The 18,919-nt window shown below is 45.7% G+C and overlaps 1 protein-coding gene across 20 annotated transcripts in view; it reads right to left on the reverse strand.

Moving 5' to 3' along the window:
- The window catches only part of MEGF11 (multiple EGF like domains 11), a 271,786-nt gene that overhangs the window by 7,518 nt on the left and 245,349 nt on the right, over positions 1-18,919 (reverse strand). For 12 of the 20 annotated variants that reach the window (XM_053988365.1, XM_053988361.1, XM_053988362.1 and 9 more), the window contains 6 exons: positions 17,334-17,462; positions 16,953-17,186; positions 14,288-14,344; positions 12,239-12,357; positions 5,881-5,947; positions 1,163-1,219 (listed from right to left, as the gene is read on the reverse strand). In XM_053988365.1, coding sequence (XP_053844340.1) covers positions 1,163-1,219; positions 5,881-5,947; positions 12,239-12,357; positions 14,288-14,344; positions 16,953-17,186; positions 17,334-17,462 — 663 coding nt within the window. Of the gene's footprint in view, positions 1-1,162; positions 1,220-5,878; positions 5,948-8,881; positions 9,318-10,774; positions 10,893-12,238; positions 12,358-14,287; positions 14,345-16,952; positions 17,187-17,333; positions 17,463-18,919 lie in introns of those variants that run through there. The other 8 variants (XM_053988374.1, XM_053988375.1, XM_053988372.1 and 5 more) reach the window with 6 other exon arrangements.

The following is an 18,919-nucleotide window of genomic DNA, read 5'->3' on the forward strand; positions in this document are numbered from 1 at the left end:
ACCAGTGGATTGAGTATTTTGTATACCATAAATCATATATATCATATACATACATAATCAGTTTGATATTTTTACTTTAGCTTTATCAACAAAGACTTGGTTGTTGGTTCTTGGTTTTCTTTGGTGATTCTGTGTGGTAAGGTGATGTTCTAGCAAATATTGCATCCCTGTCTTTTGAAAACAGCAGCTACAAAGTGAATATTGATCTCTAGGCCTGGCTATAAGCTGGTTAATGCTTTTTATGTGGAACAGCTTTTGATATTCCTTGTTAGCTGGGCCCAAGGTGTGGCTCTGCAGCACCTGAGCCATGGCAGAGAGGGGGGTCTGGCAGCAGCCCCGCTGTCCCGCGGCTCAGCCAGCACCAGCCCCAGGGCACTGCAGGAAGAGGCTGTGTGCTCTTTCCCTCCTCGGCTCCCTGAGGGACATTCCCAGGCGTAATTCACATCCAGGACTTCGGCCTGAAAGCTGCCTATTCCCCAGGAGACAGATTCCTTGCTCCATCTTCTGGAGCACAAGCTCAGTGTGCTAAAGCCCAGCCCAGTCTGCCAGGAGCTGTGGGAACCACTGCCTTCCCGTGGTCCAGACAGAACTGGAATCTTGAGAATGTAAACGTGGAGGAAAAGTGAAATGTAAAACCACTGGGCCCTGTGCTCGTGACTCATCTGAGATCCTGTTTTAGACCTGCCCTGGAGTCAGTGCCCACAAGTGCTGGTGCCAGCATGAGGGGACCTCGGCCTCAGGGAGGGCTCTTCTCCAGCTCTGCTCTAAATCCCTCTCAGCAGAGGGCACGAGCAGGGGCAGCTTCTGTCCTAGGGGCTTTCTTTTAGCTCAGCATGGCCAGGAGCCAAGAGCAGGAAAACAGCACTGTGCCACCAGCAGCTCCCCAGAGCCCGTGTGGCCGGTGGCTCCTACCCGAGTGTGCCCTGGCCAGCTCCACCTGCCCCTCCTGCCCTGAGCTGAGCCCTCCCTTTCGCCCTGTGCTGCAGAGCCCGCGGCCCTGGCAAGCTTTGCATCCATCATTCATGGCCCAGGAGTGCTGGGAGCCAGGCAGGCAGCTCGTGGGGGCGGTGGCTCTGTCCCTCCCTGCCTGGGCTCCTATCTCACCTCTTCTAGGACACCCTCCTCACACCTGGGCAGGGTTCTGCAGCTCTGGATACCATACCTTTGAAGCTTTTTTCCATTATGTATGTGTTCTGACGTCTATCCATCCCACAAGCACCTGCATAAAAATGATATATAATGGAAAACAAATAAATATTTATGTAAATTGGATTGCTTTGACTACTGAGCAGCATATATTCTTCCCTCTAAATTGTACATCAAGGCCCTCATTTAGGGAGGCTCTTAAGCACATCCTTAGCTGTAACCACACACTCAGCTCTAGTGGGGAGTCTGTGCACGCCTGGAATTATGCATGTGCTTAAGAGTTTCCCTGGAAGGGAGAGCTCTCTGCAGCAGGTTACCAAGAACTGCCATCCATCAGGAGATCAGGATAAAAACCATCTGCTGAGACATTCATTACTGGAATGGTGTGAAAGAAGCCTAAAACACGCCCTTTCAAATCCGAGTCTGCAGGTTGCGTTGCAGCACTCTGTGACTAATTTTAGGCTTTGTTTTGTTTGTGGAGAGTGTATTATTTAACTCGCAGCCTTAGACTCTAAGGTGTGCACAATCTCCTTAAATTACCTACTATCACTTTGCTCATGAATTTGCACAGTTCAGTGACTGATGTGACAACAGTCCCTAAGTGACCACGGTGCTCTGACAGCGCAGCACAGGGAGCAGAGCTGACAGCCAACAATTCTGCCTTGTGCAGCTCCAGAGGAACTTGCTGTTCCTCACAGAAGCTGAGACAGAAGGGGATGGGGACCTTTTCCATTTTTACTCCTGCAAATTACCCTAGATATCAATCAAAAGGAAAATCTAATGTAGGCCTTTAAATCTTTTTAGCTACAGAGTCTGGTATTTCCTATTGACTGGGACAATCAATACAGATTTGGTTACTGAGGAATGTCCTTGTGGCTTATGGGATTCCCAGTCAAGTAACTGAGTTATACTGGGAAAAGAGCCCCACAAACAGTGTCTCCCAGAGATCTCCCAGCTATTTGTCCTTGTGTGTCCTCTGGTCTCTGCAGAAAAGTTGTCCTGGTCATGGGCAATGCTGTACCAGCCCCTTTTTCATGACAGCTTCATTTTTTTTTTGCTAAATAAGGGAAATGACTAAATTAGACAATAAATGTGTTAGTGGCACGTCAAAGACAAACCAACCCTCTGCTCTGGTTCTCAGTGCCTGTCCCTGAGCACAGGAAAGGGGCTGGTGGCACTGACTGGCTCTCTGGGATGGGGCTTTCCTGGCCACGAGTGACCCCCCCAGTCCATTCAAGCACCTTCTGCTTTGTTTTGCACCACGAGCCAGTTCCCAGACTCACCCTGCTGCAGAGGGCAAGGCAGGCTGGGAGCTTTGGGCAGCTGTCCCAGAGCAGGATGAGCTCTGTGCTCTTTCTCTGCTGTGCTCTGCTCGGGCAGAGTCAGAGTGAGGAGGATGGAGCCAACTCATCCCTTGGCCCACGGCCACAGGGCTGGGGCTCCCCAAGGCCAGCCCTGGGGATCACATGTCCTCCTCCTGCCAGGGCTGAGCAAATCTCCAAGGGCAGCAGTGTCCAAGCAGCATCTGGGGCTCACCCCACGGAGCAAGGCTGGGAGGAGCAGCTCCCAGCTGAGGTCCCCAGGGGAAGGGGCTGTACCCATGGACAGGCCATGGCAGGGAACAAAGGGACCCAGGCTGACCCATGGGGAGGGCCACACAACCCCACAAAGCCCTTCCCAACCAAAAATTCCCATAATTCCTCCTTTAGTTTTCTCTTTTATCTGTTATAATAGTGTGGGTTTATGACCCATTTTTTGGTATTCACTGAATTCCTTGGGAGGTGAAATGAATAATAGATACATTATTTTTTAAACTGCAAAAGTAGTTAATGTGGAAAAGTCCTAAACCAGCCAGGGATCTGGCACTTCAGGAAAGTCCAGGTTTAAGTTTGAAGCTAAATTATCTGCTGGGGTGAATCAGAGTCTCGGCTGGAAATAGTTTTCCACACCTTTTGGCTTTGAGAAAAAAGTTAAGTCAGCTGTGAATCAAAGTTATAGCCTTTGGTCCTCTGGAATAAATGCAGCTTTGAGTCACTCATGATGTGCTGCAAATCCCACTTTAGTGTCTGCATCCAGGACTGCTGTTAAAAAAGCATCACAGATAAACCCAGCCCTGCCTGCAGCCACTGTGGCCGGTGCTCCAGACAATGAGACAAGAACCTTTCCTGAGCTCAGCTCAGTGGTTTGGGAGTTTTCACCTGCTTGGGATGGGAGCTGGAAGCTGGGCTCTGCCACTGCCCCGTGCAGACTGCACTAGAGCAAGAGGGATTACTCACAGGGCAAACAATTCCAGATCTGCAACACAGGAGAGAGAAAATGCAAGGACAAGCCATTTCCTGAAAAAAGGACCAGGCTGCCTTGGGCAGGCAGTGACACACAGGAAGGTGACAAAGCCACCTCTTCTTGGCACCACAGAGTTCCCAAACTCTGATGTCTCAAGTCCACATCCACAGGAATTACTTGTGCTCCTCCCCAGACTCCACTGAGCACAATCAGCTCTCTGAAAACCTGGAATTTGAAGCTCACAAACACCTGCACAAAATGCGCACAAACGCTGCTGCACATAATGTGCAGCAGTAAAAGTACAGGCTTTGTCCTTGCATTTCCCACTTGGAAAGAACATGAACCTGGCAAACAAACTCCTACAAAACAGGCAAAACACCTGCAGTCTGGTGAGACCCACTGCAATTAAGAAAATCCTTATCAATGCAGGTTTTAGGAGATGAGTGTTCAAGTTAATTTTGGTGTGGATATTCTTACAATTTCCTTTCCCCAGCTCTAATTCATGTTTAGGACACCTGCAGTTTCTAACAGGGCTGTAGACATTTCTGGGAGCCTGGTTCTCCTCATCCGCTGGGTCCCATCCTTTGGGATCACCAGAGAAGTCACTGACTGAAGAACCAGTAGAGAGTTTCCATCCATTCCAAATTTCTCTTCCATTTCCCTCTCCTTGGCTCACTCCCACCTCTGCTCTCTGTGACAATTCATGGGGTCACAGCAGAGGAGTTGGGCAGTTGTCCACTGCTATTTTTAACTTTTTAACTGAGTCCAGCCCTGCCCAAGGCTTGGCTGCTCTTCCAACACATGAGTTGGAGCATCTGTGTTATGAAACTAAGGCTGAATCATGGTATCAGAAGGTTGAACACATTTTTAACAGTGGTACTTCCTTGCTTGATGATGTTTGAAAGTCAAGATTCCCTGTGTGGCCTTATTAGACTTTTATGTTATATTTATAATTCAAAGTTGAGGATTTCCACTCTCTTTGAAATTTTTCATGAGAGGAACCTGCAGCTTTTATTGCACAACAGTAATACCAAGAAGTGAAAACTTTTTATTTGCATGTAAAAACAGCCTTGATCTCAGCAAGGATTCAACATTGTGAAAGTTAGCATGAGCAGGCATTAATTCTGGCCCCTGAGAAGAAAGGAAAAAAAAAATCTAATTTTCATTAATTAGTTTGAAAAAAGAAAGAAAAAGTTATCTTGGATGCAAAATGCTATGGGAAAAATGGAGTGTTTTGCTGGAGGCTCCTTAGCTAAAGTATTTATCACTTCTAGATCATTCTTGCTGCAGAGGCATTTAGCATCATTTCTGCTGGTAAAATAAAATGCATGAATGCAGAACAGAGGTGGCAGATGGGGAGCTCAGGACACCACAAGTTAAACACAAATAAAGCAAATAGTTTGCAAAAAAAAAAGCAGCAAAATGGTAAAAGGAAAATTAAGGTGGTTTGAGAAGCATTTGGAAACCCTCACACACAGCCACCTCCATGTCACATACAGATAAGCACAACAGTGGTTCTGCAGCTTATTACACAGAAAATATGGATGGTGTTAAGGATGAAAAGATTTTGCACTGAAGCTTGACAGATTTGTGATTTTCCTGATGCAGGGAAGAGTTCTCTTTGGAGCGAGGCACGGCGTGGGCCCGGGCAGGGGCAGGATGTGATGCCTGGTGCTGCCCTATGTTCATTCCTTTGCCATGTGAGCTGTGAGATAGTTGACCTTAAAAATCCCATAATACCCCCTAATGCTGCACTTTCCCTCCTCCTGCATATTTTCAGTGAGATGTTACTAATCCCAGGAAAGGAAAGGAAAGGGCAAAAGCTTTGGGCCACCAACGAGCCAAACTCGGAGTGCTCAGATAGGAAAACAAATAGCATCCAAAGCACTAAATCTGGGCAGGATTTGAACTAAGAGCTGCTAAAAACCCTGTTAGAACTCAAGCCAGGACAAATAGAACAGGCAATTACACTTCACTCTTGGCTTGGTTGCACTGGCTGGTGGTTCAGAATTGCCACGGAATGATTTACTGGGAGATAATGGAGCGTTGCACACCCCAGCTCCCACAGAGGCTCCACACCTTCATCAAGATGCCAGTATTTAGTGCTAAGCTTTATTAAGCATGAAAGAAAAAAAAAAAAAGCCAAATTTGAATTTTTAATGTCCTGAGTTAGTCCTTAAAAAAACATTTATAGAGTAGATGATAGTGATTCAACAGAGCAACCTTGGAAGGGAGATGAAAATGAATATTGACTTTGCTTTCCCAGTCTGTGGTTTGTGGTAGAGGAAACAATTTTTAATTCTCCATCTTTCACTACTGGCAATTCTGATTGTGAACTAAAGACAACACCAATATTCCTCATTATTGTTAATGCCTTTATGAAAGGCTGATTTGGATTTGGAATTGCTCTAAAGTCTACTAAAGTGATTAAAGTGTTTAAAAATTACTGACCTAGTTCATTCAGATAGCTGTAGGGTCTCCAGTCTGCAGTTTCTCTGTCAAGGATTTTGTTACTGAGCTGTTCAAAAAGTATGATAATGGGTTAATGCTGGAAGAGACAGACAGTTCCCACCCCAGACTACAGCCCAAGGATGTCAGGAATAAAAATGGGAGGTGACTCCTGCCTTGGCCTCACCATCTCAGCCTTTGATCTGTGTGAGATGGACAGCTGTTCACTAGCATTAGGGAAAATCACAAAGGAAAGTCACTTCACCAAGCCATGAACACAAACGTGCTGGAGAACACGGGATTTCCTTTGGAACCACGACTGGGATGCCTGTGGATGTGGGGTGACACGCTCCAAAACGACCCGTGGAGATGGATGGATCAAACCCCTACACCAGCATGCACAGAGGGGCTGCAAGGAGCCTGGGGGTCTGCTGACACAGCTGTGGGTGCACTGACAGGAGATGCAGGGGACACGAGTTCTCTCAATTCAAGGAAAATCACTTTGGCAATGATGGAGCACAAAGGCCCCTGCGGATCTGCCAGCAGAGAGGAGAGTCCAGGGCTGCCCTGCAGGTGCTGCTGCTGGGACAGCACCTCCCAGAGCGTGCAGTGAGAGGAGAGGAGCCTCTGCTTTGGGGTGCACGGCCCCACTGGGCTGGGACAGAGCAGCAGGGCCTCCACAGATGAGTGGTTACCAGCTGAGCCCTGCAGGGGGGTCTGGGAGTTGCTGTAGGTGCTAAAACTGCTGAGATTTCCTCCTCACATTATTCTCTTGAGAGCCACACCTGCTGGAATACAGCTGGTCCAGAGGAAGTGTCAATTCAAGAGCAAATCCCAACCTTGTTTCTGAAAAGATATGAAGCCATCACAGCCCTCCTGTGTCTGCTTCCAGTCTGGGAAGCCTCCTGCTGTGTTTGGAAGCATTCAGCTCTGCCATTTTACTGTATTTACCGGAAAATGCTAAACAGAAAGGAGGTTCAAATTGAAAGAGAGTATTTAAAATTACCACAGCATTTAATTTTTCCTGATGTATCATTCCTTTTTGCTTAGCTGTCTTAATAGGTTTTTAGACCTGGAACAAAACTCCCCACTGATGTATTGAAGCCTATTGGGATATTAAATCCCAGCTGGGGCCCAGCACCTACAGCCACATTCCAAAGGCATTGTCACCCCTCCACAGTCCTTTCCAACAGCCCTCAGTGCCACTGCCACCCCACCCTGGGGTACAGCATCCCTGGGTTGTCCCTGTGCCCACAGTGCTCCCGCTGTCCCCGGCACTGAGGAAGTTCTGCAGGAAGCCTGGAGAGCCCAGGAGTCATTTCTTGATCATCCAGCAGCTCCCTGTGCTTCCCCAAACTGGGGATGGAAACAGAGACAGCAGAGCAGGGATGGATGATGGATGGATGGATGGATGGATGATGGATGGATGGATGATGGATGGATGGATGGATGGGATGGATGGATGGATGGATGATGGATGGATTGATGGATGGATGATGGATGGATGGATGGAGGGATGGATGGATGGATGGATGGATGGATGGATGGATGGATGGATGGATGGATGATGGATGGATGAGGGATGGATGGATGATGGATGGATGGATGGATGGATGGGATGGATGGATGGATGATGGATGGATTGATGGATGGATGGATGATGGATGGGATGGATGGAGGGATGGATGGATGGATGGATGGATGGATGGATGGATGGATGGGGCAGTTGGACAGCCCAGCAGTGGGAGGGGCATGAAGAGCTGATCCATTTGGAATGTGGTCACTGGGAAGAATTCGGCCCTTGGCACCATCAGTTCTCCTCAGCAGAGCCCACAGCCTCATTCTCCTCTTCAAAACTTGCAGCCAGAACACAAATGCTGATTTTTCAACCCAGCTGCACCACTAAGAGCACATTTATTAAAGTCTTGGGGTTTCTATTAAAAGCTGTGGGTTTGCAGGATTTATAAATCAGCTCACAAACCTAAAATTTGGCATGAAGAGCTATGGGCTAGAATTGATTTTTTTAAATTAAATGATTTGGGGACTTTTCTAAGTTTTACTGAATGTGATTATAGCTGTCTCTTTGTGCTATTATCATTTCTTAGCACACTATAATTTGTTAACTTTTTTTTTTTTTAAGATAGAAAATATTTCAATTTTTACTGTGAGGCAAAATTGCTTTTCTGGAGGAAGAAATCCTTCATAGTAAATTTATCCATCAAAATTCCAGGCTGGTAATTTTAGCAATTTGGTTAAAACTACCTCATATCTGGCAACTTTTCTTTTAAGATCAACGAGATACCAGCCTGAGTAAACAAAGTCATTATCTGCCTGTCTGAAGTAGCTGGATAGATGACAGTAGCCACTTGATCACCACCAGCCATTTGTCAATGACCAAGTTTTTAAGTCCACAGTGATTAGGCAAAGAAGTGCTGGCAGGAATTCCATCATACCTTCATCCTCCAGGAGAGCAATCAATAATTTGACATTTATTTCCCTAACTACTGACTTCAGGTCTCCCTGGTCCAAGCTTGTGCTGCTCAGTTTTAGATGCCCATCCTGAACGTGCTGCAGCCATTCTGTATTTGCAGTCCTCCCTTTTTTGGGCAAGTTTTAGTCAAAGGTACTTAAATGCTGCTTTCTGTACTGAATTCCTTTTTATTAGCTGGGTGACATCCAGTCAAACCATTTCCAGTGACCTCTGTTTTGCATTTTCTAATTTTATGTGAAGTCTTTGGTAGAATTCAGGGCTTCCTTTAATAGATGTGAAACTGCTGGCTTTAAAAAATCAGGACATCTAATAGCAATTGATTTTTATGATGTCTGTAGAAACCAACACCTGGGCTTTTGCTGTGATGCTGGAAGGGAATGAGGGTAGAATTATGAGCTTTGCAAAAGCTCAAGGTGAGAATCCTCCATTTGCTTGTGACCAGTGCAGCAGCCTCATCCTTTACACAGAGGATTCTTCACAAACTTTTCAGCACTTGATAAAAGTGAGGTTTGTTTTTACTTCATGCACAAAGCAAACACTCAGACACAAAGCTGGCCTTGAAGCCCTGAGAGGGGTTCTGTGAGTGGTCCTGCCAAACACCCTCTGAGCAAAACAGGTCCTCAGCAGCTGAAATCTGGTCCATGGCTCAGCAGTGAGAGCTCTGATGTGAAGACACAGGTATGGAGGTATGTAATCTCCATTTATCTGCTTCGGAAATTTTTTGGTAATTCTGTGGCAAAAGGTCACCTGAGTTCATGTCTGATACTCTTCAGTAACTTGCAGCATCATCACATTGGTGATGCACATGTCATGAGAAAAAAAGGCCAAACCTACTGGTAGGAGCTCATAAGCAAAGGTCAAGGTTTGGCTTCAGTTAAACTCACAGTAAAACATCTCTTGGCTCCCATGGTCCCAGCACTTCTCCCAAACTGAACTGCCAAGCTCTCTCCTGTGGGAAGAACAATTACTTGTGGGAAAGTGCTGGGAGTTAAAAGCCTGCACTGAGATGCTGGAGCCTCCTCCTGAACCTCAGAGCTGCAGATCCATTCTCAGAATCCTTGCACAGAGATGAAGCTCAGCCCTACAAGCTCCTGCTGGCACCTGGCACAGGCTTGGGGACAGGACTGGAAGGGCTTGGATCCCCCAGTCCCTGTGTCCAGCTGCCTTTTACTGCAAACACCCAGGCACACAATCCCTCAGAGAGCTGATCAAGCTCCATTTTAACAGTAATCAGATTTCTTTGTCCCATTAGTCTTCCTGGGAAGCTATTCCAAAATCTCACTGATCTGATGGTAGAAATCTAATTTCCAGCTTCGATGCATTCATGGCCAGTTCTTCCTCATTTGTTCTCAAGCCAGCTCTGTCATCTCACTTAAATAGCTCTCCTCCCTCCTCGTGTTTACCTTGCTGTATTTATAGATGGCAATCATGCTCCCCCTCAGCATTCATTTTGCCAGATAAAAGCAGCTAAGCCTTTTTTCAGTCTCTTCTGATAGGCTCCCCCTTATCCTCCCCCTTGTTTTCCTCCTGCCTGTGTTCCAGTCTGTGCTCCACTGGCACAACCCCCAGCCCCAAACACACTGGGGAGGGTTTGATGCCTCCACTGGTGCTTGTCTCTCAGCAGCTCCAGTGGTTCACCTTCAGGACCAAATGTGTGTCTGGCAGAGGGGGCATGAGGAAGTGAGATCCTTCCCCCTGCTGAAGCCTGGCCCTGCTCCCATCCCATGCAGACAGACCCATGTCACAAACTGTCCCAGTTTAGCTCCTGCTAAAGCCTCACCCACCTCCTTCCCTCCAGAGGTGCCACCCTGGGAGCTGCAGCAGGGTCAGTGCACAGTGCTGGGAGCCCCCAGGCAGGGATCCTGGAGATGGGAGAGGGATGGAAGAGGAGGAGGGAAATAGGAATTATATGTGTAGAGTTGGGGGAGAAAAGAGAATAGGAATAGGGACACGAAAATAAAAAAGATAATAGAGTAGAGAGATCACCAAGAAAAGAGGGGAGAAAATGCAAAAGACACAGAAAGAAAGGAGAGAAGGGCAGAGAAGCACAGGAGAGAAAACTCTCCTCAAACTGGAGCAGGGCTCCCAGCTGTCCTGCCTTTGTGCTTTGCCCAGGCTCAGAGAGAGGAATGGCTCCAGCCCAGCGCCTCCAGGCCTCATCTCCAGGGAGGTAACACATCCCAGCTCTGGCTCAGCACTTCAGACATTCGGACATTCCTCTGCCTTTTTTTTTTTTTTTTTTTTTTTTCATTTTGCATCTGTGCTGGTTCCTTTGTGACCCCAGCTGGCACTCTAAAGAAATGAATCCTCCAAGTACAACTTGTGCACATTTCTCTGCAGAAAGTGAGAATGGCACCAGGCAAGCTGATTTGGAAATGAACTCGTTAAGGCAGCTATTAGGGCTTTATATGCTCCTTTGTCTTACTTGGCTGCAGAGCTCCAGACAGACAAAGTGTATTTTTGGCCATCCTCATCTATTCAGCGCTGCAAAGCATTCTCATTAATAAGTGAGATGGTGGGAGATCTAAAGGAAATATCAGGCCATATATTTTGATAAATACCCTGAAAATACCGGTTCTATTGGTCTTTCAGTGATTATCAGGACAACCTGACTACAATGGCCAGAGCTGCAGCAGGGGGAGCAGCTTCCAGGCAAGTCCCAAAGCACCACTTGGGGATTAAACCTTTCCAGCAGCTTAATTTTTGAAGTAGTTCTGTGAGATGATGGCACTGCAGGCTGGGAATTCAGGATTGGTGCTGGCTTTAACCTTTTCTGAATTAATTTAAATTTCTGCAAAAGGATTAGTGGTCCAGATGGACACTCATCCTAAATTTGACATTATGGCCGTTTGCACTTTCAATTTGGGGAGCAAAAATTCCTGATGCAAGGGGACCATCTACATCGAAAAACATATTTACACATCTGTCTAAAGATTTCTCTGAGAAATCTCTGGAGCCAGCCTTTTTATTACATTTTAATGAGATTTTCTTTTAACAACTAAGAAATTACTTACAGAAGCACATGTAGAGATATTTTTGCCTGTCCTGTACAATACTGTCTTTTTTGCATTGAACTTGTTCATATGGCATTCCAGTTACATTTGGATTAAGGTGACACAGCCTGAAACACCATCCTTTTTAAAGCTGACAACCTTGATGAAATCAACTGCATTTCCTTTTTCCCCTGCTCCCTCTGCTTTGCCACACCTGGGCTTATTAAGGCTCCAAAGGAGGAGCTGTTTTACCATTTGCCATATCTAAATTTACTGCTAAAGTGCTGAATTGAGTCACAGTGTTGTTCATGAATGGTCTGAGGGAATCAATTGCAACAAATGATAAGGAAGGTGCTCTTGGATGTTCCAGGGATAGGGCTGGAATAGCTCTGCTGGAGAGCCAGGAGTGAAGCAGAGCTCTCAGAATGTCCCTGGATGAGTCAGGACAGTCCTCAAAAGCATCCCAGGTACCTTCTTGCATCTTTCTGCTTGTCTGTGTCAGCAGGGAATTTGTGTGTCTGATGTGGGAAACAATGAAACAGCAAAGAGAGATCACTGATTAATGCTTCATTGATTTACTGGTGTTGTGTTAGTGGATAATTATATTTACTGAGTTATTTATCTCTTCTGTGAAGCAAACATACCTCAGAGTTGCTAAGACACCAAGCCTTGCTGACCCAGACAGGCAGGAGACTGCAATTCCCATTCCCAGAGACTGGGAAGATACAGGGAGGGGAAATCCAACCTTTCAGTGTTGGGAATGCTACCCTGGAGTTTGAAATAATGCTGGCAGACAACAGGGCCCGAGAGACATTGCTTTGGTTGATTTCCTTGAACTGATAAGAACATTGCTACAGTGGGGTGGGGTAATATCTACCTTACAGGAGCTGTTTCCATCCAGATTAGTGGGAAAGAAGCGTGAAGTCACCCCACATGAGAGAGTGTGGTAGCTTGGATTGGAAAAACAATGAACACTGCTGCTACCCTGGGATATATCTGGGAAGAAAACAAGTCATCACAAAATACTTTGGAAGCCACAACAGTTCCTAAGAAACTGAAAACACGGTAGAGACAATCTAGTTTAGAAATCTTTGTTGGAGTACTGGGTGTTCTAAAACATCTGTAGATGCAATCTATCCTGCATTATGGTGTGAAACTCTTGACTATTAGCCTTAAATATATATATAAAAAAAAGCAAAATATTTCAATAATACAGTCTTATCTTCTTGAAGGTGTTAATAAAGTCATTCCTGACAGTGCAGCTGCTTTGGAGGTGAGGGGAGGGAGGCAAAACTCGGGAGCTGCATGGGCTGCAGCACAGCTGCCTCCTTAGCTTAACCCATGGAAGAGCCCCTGAGCAGTCTTGCAGTTGAAACAAATGAAACCTTTTTGTTACAAAATCAGGAGTAATGTTAGAAATCAAGGTGCTGTAACTGTACCAAGGAGTCCAAAATGTTTCCCATTGTGTGCAAAGGCTTTTCAAAAACCAAAGCTGGAGCCCTGAAAGGCAAACCTGGGCATTTGCATTGTATGCTCAGAGACATTTTATCTATTTCCTCAATTTAAGTTATAAACACATTTACCAAACAGAATAATTTACCAAGAAAGGTATCATATTTATCCTGGCAGTTCTAATGAAAGCATCAATCCCAATCTGGTTCCAGCTGCATAACAAATGGATACACATTTCAAAGTACCATCAGGAGAAGGGATGGAAAATTTCAACTGGAGCAGCATGATTTAAACAATGAGGCCCTGTAAGGAGCAAATGAATGGGCTTTGCTAAAGCATGGGCTCAAACTGAAGGCAGAGAGGTTGGTTGTGGGGAACACCTTCATGTCAAAGGGAAATGAAGTGCTGGGGTGGCTGCTTGAGCCCATCACCACCTTTACTGAAGGCTGGCAGCGATGGGTGAGGAAGGACAGGGACCTGGGGTTCCCAGCCACCATCACCTCCTCTCCTTGCCCCTCTGCATTTGCCTCACTCTAAACATGCACTTTGCTTTGCTGACATCTTGTGGAGATCTAGATCGAGCCTAATTTACTGCAGAATATCCTGTTTCCAAGAAGTGGGTTTATCTGCAGGGTGTCTCTTACGTAAGGGCTGGGGGGAAGCTGCTCCTGCATGTGCAGCTCTGACCAAGCACTGCTTTTCTGCTGAAACATCCACAAAGATTTTCGAGGTCAGCTCTGTTTTGAGGTAAGTGCAGAGCCTTTGAGTCCCAGCTGTTCTCCAGAGTTGCTGCTAACAAATGGTCTCAGATCAGGATGTGATCCCAGAGCTGAAGTCTTTGCATTGAATATCTGTCAGCCAGGCTGCCAGGGCTCTGCCATCTCCCCCTGCTACACCTCTGTGACATTTACAATCAAACCAACAGGAAACACATCTCTCTTGGGGTCTGCCAGTGGGAACTGGGGCTGGAACCCACCCCTCATATCAGTGTGTGCCCCCCACCATTACAGCCTTGAGCCTGCTCGGGGGGCTTGGCTCAAGGGTCCGTCCTCTCTCCCCACAGCCCACAGTCCCAGCTAAACAGGACACTTGGATCTGTGTCTTTCTGCTCTGAAAGTGTTGGTGGAGTCAGCTCTGCCCTCCCCCTTCCCTTACCCACTGGCTGAGAGCCAGGACCAGCTGGAAGGAAGAGCCAGGACCCCGTGGCTCTGCTGTGGGGTTTGAGGTGCCCACTGAGACAAGGCGAGTTCTCACCCAGCTCAGCTGGCTGGAGCTTGTTCTCTGCACCCAAAATGAGCTGAAATAAAACTCTACCAGAGTGCTCCACTACTTAGCACAGTGTTGAATTAATGACCCTAGCCTGTACACATCCCCCAAAATCCTTTTCTTCCCCCCGCCCTTGCATGCAGCACCCTGAACTCAGAATTGCTCCTCCTACACAGTTCCCTCTGTGTAGCCACCCAGGCTGATTTACCTTGATAGCACAGTCCATTTTCTACACATTTATTCATGAAGCTCTTGTAACTGCTGGCTGGAAATACATCAAATTCAAATCTAATGTTATCCCTGTTTAAAAAGAAACCAACAAAAAAAAAACCACCCCAACCCACAAAAAATCTCTCTCTTCCCAAAGGTGAGAATTTTATTCTAGTCTGAACAGTAAGGAAAGACTTAAATGCCTAAAGGAAAGGGAATTAGACTGAGCTCCTGCTCTGAGCCTGCGCTGTGGGGTGCTACAGAGCATCAGTCCCCATCCTGCAGGACAGTATTGAGGAAACTGGGAACCAGCCCAGCCACAAAAAAGGGAATAAGAGAGCACTCTGCAGTAAATACAGACCCAGACTTCTCAACTGCTAAATGGAGGGAGCTGCTTCCTTCTCTTTGTGTGGGTCTTCTCTGCCCACACAGTGTCAGTGAGATGGATGAAGGCTCCAAACAGGAGGGTTCACTCTGCCACCTCCCACCACCCATCATCTGCAGATCATTTCTGGAAGTGTCTTGTCTAGGCTTCAGGATCCACGATGCTTTATTTGTGTCAAGCTTTGCTTAGCTCTTGTCTCTCAGCAGAGGATTCACTCATACCAGAAAGTTTGCTAAGACCTTGATAAGACCTCAAACATCACTTCAGCCCATAGCCAAGTCTTTGTGAAAGTCCCACTAAGAAATCTCTGCTGCTCTCCAGCACTACCACACAGTTTTCCATTCTGGTCCCATCTCCTTGAACTAAATAACCTGCACTTTAAAATCTTTTTTGGATGTAGTTCACTGCTCTCAGGCTGAGGAGCACCATTTTGATTTAAGGAAAGTTTGCTCTGAGATCCATGTGCTGTGGCTAAACCCTCCCAGCACGGGTGGTTTTCTCCTCCTCTGGCTGCTGGGCAAAGTGTGTGTTTTGCTGCCACATCCTTCATCCACAAATGCAAAAGAGTCCAAGGGCTGCCCAGGGGGTTCCCCTTCCTCATAATCTCTCTCACACATATGCATGGATTATCAGCCTCACAGGAGCTGAGGATGTTAAGACCAAAAACATCCTCCAGAAATAAATGTGCTGGAGGAAATTGCTGCCTCCAGGAGCTAGGGATCTGTGTATGTGACTCTGTTCAGAAACAACACAACCATTACCCAAATAAGAGTAAACAGGCAAAAGAACAGCTGGTGATTCAGGAGAGCCATAATGTTACAACCCACAGAGGGCTGGATGCTGCAGCCTTCCAGGTGGAATTCTTGCCAAAGTGCATGGGTTTACATGGGATTATATCCATTGGATAAGCACATCTCCAAAATACTTTTGCTCCTCATGTACTTAAGTACATATGGCATCAGGAGCTCTGGGAAAGGTAGCTGCACCTGGGAGGAGTGTGAAGAACATCTGTTTCTTACCCAAATGGGCAGCTTAAGCAAGAGCCAAGAAGGCTAAAATTAAAAATAAGAAGGAATGAAAGGACATCCATGATAATTTCTCCCCCACCCATTTGTAGCTATCAGAAGAAAGAATGCTCTACTGAGTTGTAGATGTGAAACTAGTCCATGGTGTTCAGCAGAGAGCCCATGATGTGGGACACACCATGGCAGGAAAATGTCCCTGGCACGAGGACTGAAGTCACTGTGCCATGAGAAGCTCCATGATTAACTTCCAGTTATTACAGCAGCCAGGCATCACTATCATTGGCTTAGTGGGAGAGGCTCCTTCCAGGCACATCCTTGGCAGGGAAGTCCATAAAAAGCTTCCAGCTGTGCCACCCTGAGGCAGCAGAGAGGCCAAGGGGCCTCATACATTTAGCAGAAAGCAGAAAGAAAAAGGCACTGCAGGCCTGGGGAAGCAGAGCTGCTGGGCCAACCTCTGCCTGCCCCAGGGGCTTGTATTTACCTGGACTTGGAGTTTCAGCCCTTTAAAAGGAAGAGAAGAGGTCAGAGAGCAGTAAACCCTGACAAGATCCCCACTGAGACAGTGGAGAAACCAGAAGGAAGTAGAGCCATCTCCTGCCTGGCATCGTCCCTGATGTTGGCCAGAGAGGAATGAGTAAGAATGACAGCGTTGAAAAGGAGACCACATCCTCCAAAATTTAGACAATCTGTCAAGAAAAGCTGTCCTCCACAGGAGTAGCAGAGGATAGAAAGAAGGAAGAATGATGGTGAAGAGCCTTTCTCTTCCTCTCTCCTGCTTTCCTCAGCTCCTGGCAAGACGATTCCCACCAGCTGTCTGTGTGACAAGGACTGGTCTGCACACAGCAGAGAGTGACAACAGACACCTCAAACCACAAACTGCAACGCAGACAAAACCAAAACCTTATGACTGACCCAGCCAGTCCCATTCCTCAAACCAAAAAAGGCTTCCCAAGGTTTCACAAAGGGAAACATCTCTGCACCACAACAGGAATGCACATGACTCAAAATTCCATGCAGCATATTTCCTGCCTAGGTATATCCCATATCAGCTTCCACACAGAAAGCAGCTTAAATCAGTTTTATATTTGCATTCTGTGCAATTTATGTGTTTAAAGATCACGATATTCTGAGGAAGAATGGAAGTGTCATTATTTTTGAGGCTCAGTAACACATGTTACACATCACAGAAACTTGTATTTCCCCAACAGACAGGAATATGAGTCTGGATTTGATTAACATAAAAAGACCCTTACCAGAAAGTGAGTAATCTGTATTAGTCATCCTCATGGCTGGAGTGTAAGATACACTTGGCATGTCATGGCCCTTCTCCTTCTGTTTCCGTCGATACCACACAAAGAGTGCCAGCAAGACCATAATAATTAGAAGGAGAATAATAATTCCAATGATTGCTCCCACTGAGTGCCTCTCTGATCCAAGAGCAGGGCTAATTTTAGTATAGGGGTTTAATTCTTCCATCATAAGAGCCGCTGTTAAAAGTAATTCATAACACACTGTAAATTGAATCGTGCATTTCATTTTTGAAACACTATTTTTTTTTTTTAAGGCAAGTACATCATTGGAGAGGGGGAGAGAGAGAGGGAGAGAGGGATTTTAAAGAGAGAATTCCACTGTACCTTGATCACATCGGATTCCTTTGAAGCCTGGACTGCAGTAGCAAGTGCCTGTGACGTGGTCACACGTTGCATTGTTCATGCACTCACACAGTTGTTTGCAACCATAACCAAATGTTCCTGGAGAGCACTCTGGGGAGCCAAAGAAAAACATTAGGAAGAATTCTTATGGTTTTGGGAAGGGGCACAACACTTGCCAGGGGAAATCTGGTAGAGAAGTCTCCCTGGTTTTAGGATCTCTAGGATAACACCCAAATGTGAAATTCTTATTAGTCTAAAGCAGGAGCTAAATGTATTCTATGTGTAGTTTGTTACTTATTAAGCTGGAACTTTCTGGAAAATTAATAGAAATAAATCAATGATAGGTACAAAGGCTTTAGAAGACTTGATGTGTATTACAAATGTTCAGAGTTTAAGCTTGAGCTCAGAAGCTGTAGACAACAAAGCTCAGCATTCTTCACCAACCTACCTGCTTTATTTTTTCAGGGAGGGACTTGCAAAGAAAAGTTTTAATGTACCTTTATATGAACCCAACAGCCTTTACCAAACAAACCCCACATGCTTTCCTACTCATCCCTACCAGTGCCAGGTGAATAGATCTCTGCAGGTGGAATTTCAGAACTGAGCATCTGAATGGTTTGATTTGCTCTGCTTCGGTGTCAGGATTCCTAATACAGAAGGAATTTCTATCCTGTCTTTGTGTTTCTATCAAAGACAAAATGACTGAATGTCCAGCTGAGAAATTTATTCATACAATTACCATGATGGGCTATTACAATAAATCTGTAGGCAGCTTACTGTACTTCTGGAAGCACTATTCAAGAATAAATTGAAAGAAACAATGTCTGTCACATCCCACTTATTTCCATGAAGAAGCTGCATTACTGAAAACATGCACCCTTGCTATGATCCTGTGGAATATATTGTTCAAGATGTGACTCCTGGTGTGTCACTGCAAATGTTTTTCATTGCATGACAACACCTCCCCAGTGTCAGTCTCAAAGTAGTTTCTGGTAGCCAAAATTTAATATTAAGTAGAGAACCATACCCAGTATCTGTTTATTGATTTTTGCAGTGTGTATTAAAATTGTATCTTTAATCTGTTGGTACTCAAACAAAGAAAAAGATAAAATTATTACAATTAATGCTCATTCTTTTATTAGTCTGCAGCCTACTTAAAATGAATAAGGCCTAAATTTTGGGACTGCACCACAGAAATGATGCCTGCAATTAAGCATTTCATCTGCAATGCAGTGTGACTGCCCATTCAGCAGGATTTGGAGAAGGAAGAAGCCTTAATGAAGAGATTCTTCTACATTAAACTGTAGAAAAACAAGTAAATAAATACATTTGTAGTTTGTATAGAAAAGAAAGCCTCAGACTTTATACAGGGGTCAAATCATAAAGCAGCTCCTTGTATAAAATCTGCTATTATGCAGTTCTTTGTGGGATTCTTTAGTTTCCTATTTTGATTGTGGCTGCAGTGAAGGGTGTCCCCAAATTCCAGGAAGTTGGCCACTTACAGGATTACAGTGGTGCCACATGCAATCCCCCAGGAGCACACAAATTTGGCCCTGAGATATTCACTT

This window comes from Vidua macroura, chromosome 12 (genome assembly GCF_024509145.1).
Source record: "Vidua macroura isolate BioBank_ID:100142 chromosome 12, ASM2450914v1, whole genome shotgun sequence".
NCBI classification, from domain to species: domain Eukaryota; kingdom Metazoa; phylum Chordata; class Aves; order Passeriformes; family Viduidae; genus Vidua; species Vidua macroura.